General features: G+C 38.3%; 1 protein-coding gene across 1 annotated transcript; it reads right to left on the reverse strand.

Moving 5' to 3' along the window:
- Positions 1-767: 767 nt before the first annotated feature.
- galr2b (galanin receptor 2b) lies at positions 768-6,033 on the reverse strand. Its single transcript, XM_060897506.1, has 4 exons — positions 5,879-6,033; positions 3,886-3,939; positions 2,740-3,127; positions 768-2,344 (listed from the first exon to the last, which is right to left on the reverse strand). The coding sequence occupies exons 3-4, from the start codon at positions 3,111-3,113 to the stop codon at positions 1,582-1,584; spliced, it is 1,137 nt and encodes a 378-aa protein (XP_060753489.1). The 5' UTR covers positions 3,114-3,127; positions 3,886-3,939; positions 5,879-6,033; the 3' UTR covers positions 768-1,581.
- Positions 6,034-7,289: the final 1,256 nt, after the last annotated feature.

Raw genomic sequence — 7,289 nt, forward strand, 5'->3', positions numbered from 1 at the left:
GTAATAAAGAAAGCACAGTTGCAAGTTGGCCCCCTGTTTCCTGTTACAGGGCTAAATTGAAGGAGAGACACAGAGAAGTGCCTTTTATTATGTTTGGTTTGATTTCAGAAAAGAAATAAATTTTAATGTTGAGATGGAAATATAACAACAGATATGTTGCCCAGGACAACAATAAAAGGCGACATATACAGTAACTGAACATAGTGTTTTGGAAAGACGTGACTAATTTTCTCTCAGGTTTAAAAAAAAAAAAAAACCTGCCAGAATTCTGAATTGATGGAACTTTATGTAAATAAGATTTTAGTTTAATAAATCAAACCAATTAAGCAAACTTGATTATTATTCATAGCGTGTAAAAACTGTGTTACCTTTAAGTATTACATAATAATAAATAATTCCCATTAACTGGATTGTTACTCTGCCAATAATAATCTCATTATTGATTTACTAAGCATGTGTCAGCTTGAATGGTCTTTCTTATTCCATTCAAATCTTTACTGCTGTATAACAAACCAACCACAGAAACTGTCATGTTACTCTTATGCGTCTAAACTCACAGAGGAAGCGATTGTTAATATAATCATCATTTTATTGAAATCAACCAACATTAATATATTAAATCTCAGTTCTCTACACTGTACTCTTTAATACCAAAGAAAAGCAAGACAAGGAAGTAAGGCGTTCATGACAATCATCTCAGAAGGTTGAAAACAACCAGTATAAAAGTGCAAAATGGTACGAGCGCATTTATTTACGCCTATAAGATGCGTTAGTAAACACTGGAGAAGTGAAATATAGGATGGGAATTGCACTTGTCGATTATTAATGTAGTTTTGTAAGAAGATCACGAGCAAGCAGAAGAAAGACAGACAATCACTAGTGTCAAATGCAGTAAGCTTGAGAGGAATCAATATTATTTCATATGATTACAGAGTTCTTAAAATTTTATCTTTGTGCATTACTTAGTAATCGGCTGCAGTTTTATCACAGGATCATTTCATCATTACAGACGCATTATACGTTACATGTACATGTTCAAAAAGCCATTAAAAATAGATATTTCCATCTAGGAGACATTTTAATACTTAGCAGAAAAGAAATGCTAAAATAAATTATTTATTGTAGCGAAAAATATAGTGCGCTTTTTTTTTTAAATTATTTTATTACTACTGAAGCAGTTTAGGAGTCAGTGTTAAATGGGTTACAGTATGTCCAGTGGCAGTGGTACGTTAGATTCACAACTCAGTAAGGCTTGTACTGTATAGCACCAGCAGTTAGCCATCATAATGAACGTATTTTGCAATTAATAGTAAATCTTGATGAAATGAAACCAACAACACCTGGTGTCACTAAATTAAATTAAATGCCCAAAATAACATAGTTAACATAGTTTTCTCTTATGCCATATCTTTTTGCAAGAGTTGAATAAAAAACAGTTCTTAGCTAGTGCCTTGAAGCTATTCCAAATTATTTTGCAGTGAGTAAAAAACAAAACAAAACAAAAACAAAATACAATATGTAGCATGGAAATTATTGTAATGTTATTTCTTTGCCCTTTTGACCATTGCTACTTTCCACTGTTCATGGTTGCTTCTGGCAAGGTAATGTTATGTTCATGGTAGCATCCTGTGACTCTGTGAGGGGGCGATCAGCCATCTCACGCTCATTCGGTCTGCCGTTCTCCTCGTTCATGTGTGATACCTCGGTGGAGGCAGCTTCAAAGCCAGGCACAGTGTTAGCCAGTTGGACCACGTGCACCTTATTGCGGCCCTTCTTGCTGAGAATGCAGCTGAACACCTTCTTAAAGCCCTTGCGGAAATGCTTGGACACCAGCGCATAGACAATGGGATTAAGGCAGGAGTTGGCATAGGCCATGCAGTGTGAGAGCAGCCTGAAAGCGTACGTGGTCTGATTGAAGGGGAAATCTCCGTACAAATAGCACAGGATGACCACGTGGTAGGGCAGCCAGCAAATGCAAAACAGCACTGTGACAATTATGATCATCTTGGTGACTTTGCGCTTGGCTCGCTTCGATTCGGACATGCCATCCAGCGGGTCGACGGCTGTCCAGAGATACTTGATGGTGCGCGTGTAAGACAGGCTGACGATGAGTACAGGGATGACATAGCCAAACACGAAGGTGCAGGTATCCAGCACTTTGCGGTTGTGTTCCTCCCAACCCGGAACACACACGTTGCTGTTTTCAAAATCAATCAAATCATAATAGCTTAAGTAAGGGCCGGCAAAGACAAGAGACAGACCCCAAATGATCACCATGGCAACAACCGCATTACAGGGCGTTCGTAATTCTCTGGAGCGTAGTGGGTAACGAATGGCCAAATATCTGCAAAACAAGATGCAGACAACATCATTTCATTAATTAGTCTACTTTAATGACTTTGCTTTGACATGGTTTAGAATGCATATCAACTCTATATGGTACACAAACACAGGATTTTCCTTGAATCCTCTGTGACTGCTTTCAGCAAATTCAAGTTCCACCAAGGTTAAATTGGAATCATATGAGATTATAGTGGCAACCGCCTATGATGATATGTGTGGTGTGGTATAATCTGTATTTACTGAGAAAATAACTGCCACTGGGGATTCTGGGCATCGACTGTGATTAGCACTGTTTTCCTCACTAAATAGACAACCGTAAAAATAATTGCTCCACAAAGGGCAAGAAGCAGCATAGCTATGAGCTGAGAAAGAAGTGAGCATGCATAGAGTACACACCTATCCACAGAGACAGCAGCAAGGGTGAAGCTGCTAGCATACATGGTGAGGTTGATGAAGAAGTGCACCACTTTGCACATGAAGGAGCCAAATACCCAGCCCTCCAGTGAGTAGATGGTGGCCTGGAAAGGCACGCAGAATATGATGAAGAAGAAGTCGGCCACGCTGAGATTGAGGATGAACAGGTTGGTGGTGTTGTAACTGAGCTGGCCACTGCGCAGAAGCACAGCAAGCACCAGGCTGTTGCCCACCGTGCCCAGCAAGAAGATGAGTGAGAACACTACGGATACAATCACGCTAGCCGCATTCAGCTGGTAGCTTTCCGAGGCGTTCCAGTGGCCCATGGCTTTGCTCAGATCCTCATGCTCGGACATTGTGTGCCTTGGAACTGTAAAATCATACATTATTAGGCACTCTGAAGTCTTCATTCCAAAATCCATCATGCTATTTGCAAGTTTTGTTATTGATATATGAATGCATAGCAGATTGTCTAAATCAACTCAAGTGTATGTTTTATCTTGTGTAGTGTTTCTTTGACTGCATTGATCAGGGAGTATATATAAAGAAATAGAAAAATTGCATCCACAAGCATAGTTTTCAAATGTAAGTACATTTTGTGTTGTAATATATAAGTAAAGGAATGTGATGTTATAATGTAATGTTTGAGGAGATGGATTATGTTTGTTAATTAAATCTGTACTGAAAATTTCTTTTTTGGACATTAAAGGGATCGATGATTGCAGAAAATATCAGACCCCTTGATTTCGGAAGATGGGGAGATGTGGGGAAATGGTGGGTCAGAAAGACAGAAAATGAAGGAGAAACAGAATGAAACGGAAGCACGTTATAGCAACATCACAGCAAGTCTCTATACGTGAAGAGTTATTAATAAAAATGAGGATGTTATATAAGATGATTAGGAGTAAAACATGAAACGGAGCACAACTACAAAGCATCAGACACTTCACAGTCTTTCAACTAATGACTAAGGAAATATATTATGAGTTAGGCGCTGATAATAAACGATCACCTGCTACTAAAAATTATTACAATATGGAGAACGTCAAAAAGGTGGTTATGTGAGTCATCAATGTCCAAAATTCGACGACAAGAAGAAGAAGAAGCCGGGAGAAAAAGCAATCATACCATAAGTGCTTTTCAACTCTTGAACATTTTCTTCATTTTCAGAAATCGATGAAGCTGCAAAAAAAAAAAAAAAAAATTCAAAAATAAAGACAGTTCCTTCATCTTGTATCTGATGTAAGCAATTTTTGGTTATGTATCAAAACAGAAGAGCTGCATTTCCGTATTCGCAGGTAATTTCTCACCTATACGTGGTATCATGTAACAGCAGAACTTCAAAAGCATAAAAATAATGAATTCTTTATAGACATGGGGAGTGGTAGTGCTGCAGCTTAGCAGTCATTTGCTGCTGAAAAGAGGCTTAAAGCCTCTTAAAACAGACAGGACTGATCATTTTCAGTCAGTATTCAGCAGTCACAAAACCTAATCTGAAATAACAAAGATTTGTGCTGGGGTGAGATTTTTAAAAGGGATGTGAGAGAAACACTTTTCTAAAATGAATGGTTTTAATAAAAAAGATATTGCGGTTCCTTGCAAAAAAATTCAAAGAGGCATAAAGAAGCAACTCGGGCTGATACGGTTCCTTCTTTTTCTATTTATTATAAAAAAAAGTGGGGTAAAATGATGACTAACCTGATGTGTTCTTCACGTGAATTACAGAAATGTTCAGAACGGCTCAATTTTGTGCTTTGCTCCTGATGACAATTCACATATAGGTGAATTGTTTGTGGTGGTTTCTTCTTCAGTGCTGTTCTCTACAGAGTGACTGCATATAAATACGCATAGATTCTGGTGCATTGAGGCAAGATAGTGGATAATCAAGGCAAGATTGTTGTACTGATTATATTCGATTCATATTTTCTATATGATACGTGTTGATTAGAATTTACCTCATGAATATATTTCAAGTTATTTGCAATCTGAAAAATCTTAAAATGAAATGAAAAAATGAAAGAATATCTTGTCACGTCAACTGTCCTAAGCATGTTTATGCAATTGCTGTGAAATCTGTGGATTTGAGGAGTGAATTAGATACAGTATGGGGGAAGGGAAAGAGTGAAGCCGAGGGAGAAAAAAAAGAAGGGAGAGAGTAGAAGAGGAGCAGCAAGTTAAAAAGGCAAAATAAACACGAAATCAATCCATGTTCTTCTTAGTCAAGCAATTGCTGTGGTTTGTATTCAACAAAGCAAAAAACAATCTGGATTCCCACCTACACAAAGCGCTAAAACGTTAGTCATAGCAATAAATGTACAGTAACTAAAGGAGATATAAATATGTATCACAAGATGTCAGGATCTTATGAATATTCGTTTAATCCCTCAACAGCACGTTTAAAGGTTTTCCTCTAAACTACAGAGGGAAAGAAAGAGGGTTTCACTTGCTATATCATCGTATTATCATTAATTATCCTTCCATTAGTTTTTAGCCACGTGGCTTGTGATTAAAAGCTTTGACAGCTCGAAGAGACGAAAGTGCCTTTGGAGTCAACGATGGAAAGAAAAGCCATGTGTATTATGTGTACTGAGTATATCTTTACTTCTGTTCTCACATGATCCTCTCTCTACACTTTCTTCCTTCATCTCTGGCGGTGTCTGTTAAACAACTCGCCGCAAGCCGCTCCTACTTCTACGCCTGTGAACGTGTTAACACTTATGGCAAGTATTGTAATTCCTCCTCACAGCTTAGTGCTGGCTACAACAGAGCACAATGTGAGCAGGATTCTCTAGGGAATAGGGAGAACTGATCCCTCTAATAAACCACAAATCCTGTTGACAGCAGAGCATCATCCATTGAATTTACCAGACCAAAAATATCACGCTTCTGTATAAATAAGACAGTAATGTAGTCCGTATTGCTCAGTGCTCTGGGCTGAAGCACATCTTTAGACAAAATAGCAAAAAAGAAATATCATATGTCTAATAATCAAATTTACTCCAACACGCATGCATATGTTACGAGTCGAAGGAGCCGTGACATGCTGTGATATAACAAACCGGCATTGCAACACAAAATAAGAAACATTTTTTTTATTTTTTTTTCAGGATCTTTTACTTACTCAGATAAAGGATGCACCATAACTAATTATTCACTGGTGAGGTTCATTGTCAAGTCCATATCCTGTAATCCACTCATAAATGCTGAAATTTCAGAATTTGCTTAAAACTTAAACAGCATCTTTTTCTCTCCTTATTACTATTCTGTTACGGTGCGTTTCTCTGTCAGTCTCTGCCTCGCTCTGCTTCTACCTCTCTCCCTCTCTTGCTTTCATATAGAAGCTCCTCCTCCACATTCTGCTCAGCGTTCACACATCACTGCAGAAGGAAGGCAGTGACAGAATAAAGGTGCAGTGCTTCCACCCACTTATATACACACACACACACACACACAGAAAGAAAGAGAGAAGAGTAAATAACAGAAAATTGAAATATAACTCCTGAAGAATACTTTCCACCAAACCTCTGCAGTTGCCTTTAAGCCAGCCACTTGACAAACCCAGAGCTCTACCATAATGATATGTCTCTATTGCTTGGAGTGCTGCTTATAGGATGTCTGTATCTATCTATTACATAACAGGTACAGATATTATTTTATTAACGGTCAAGAGAATCTGTGTAGACATACATGCATTCCTTCATCAGGGTCTATCATTTCGAGCTTCTTGGTGTCTCTGGTGTAGGCACTGACCTTGATGTTGGTACGTCTAGATCTGCTTTTGCAGCAGGTACAGTAAGGACATTCTTTAATCAGAAATAAATGCATGAGAAACACAGCTGTTGAGAGTCTGAAGGTCTCTTTTGAGTTCACTGCACAAACATATTGTCATATTGATACTAAAAGCTGTTGCATTTCATTGCGTTTTATTCATTCAAGGGAACAGTGTTCACTCTGTCCCATTCGACATGGGCTGAGCAGCTGAACCTTTGCCATTTTCCCTCATTTTCCTGCTGCAACAGCGCAGCAGCAATGAGGCTTTTTGTAATATTTTCTATTATAGAAGGATCTCTGCTGTGACCAGAGAGTGTCAGAGGAAGGATAAACAACAATCAACAGTATTCACATAGCTGAGGTTTAGTTATCGCTACAGGCATTATGTTGCAGTTGGGGAAAGGTTTTGTAAGCGCTGCACATCAATCATGTCCGTCTTACAAATCCAACAGGGCCTGGAGGATAAAACACATCCCCATAAAATACAAGAGCTTAGGAAGGTTGAAAGAAAGTTCAAAGATTTAAATGTGTAGCATGAGATTATTAGATACTATTAACTAACAAGACACCCATATCTAGGCTTTTGGTTAAATTCCGGACTAAATACTGTATATGAACCGGCGTGAAAGTGTCAGGAACTGTGGTTGCCACGGCGAGGATAAAAACCAGAGTCAAGTGCAGGGATAACAAAGCAACAGGATTTGTTAACAAAATAACATAAAACAACCACAAAAATACACGGCAAAAACTAGACAAAATCA

This window comes from Tachysurus vachellii, chromosome 21, assembly GCF_030014155.1.
Source record: "Tachysurus vachellii isolate PV-2020 chromosome 21, HZAU_Pvac_v1, whole genome shotgun sequence".
Lineage (NCBI taxonomy): Eukaryota > Metazoa > Chordata > Actinopteri > Siluriformes > Bagridae > Tachysurus > Tachysurus vachellii.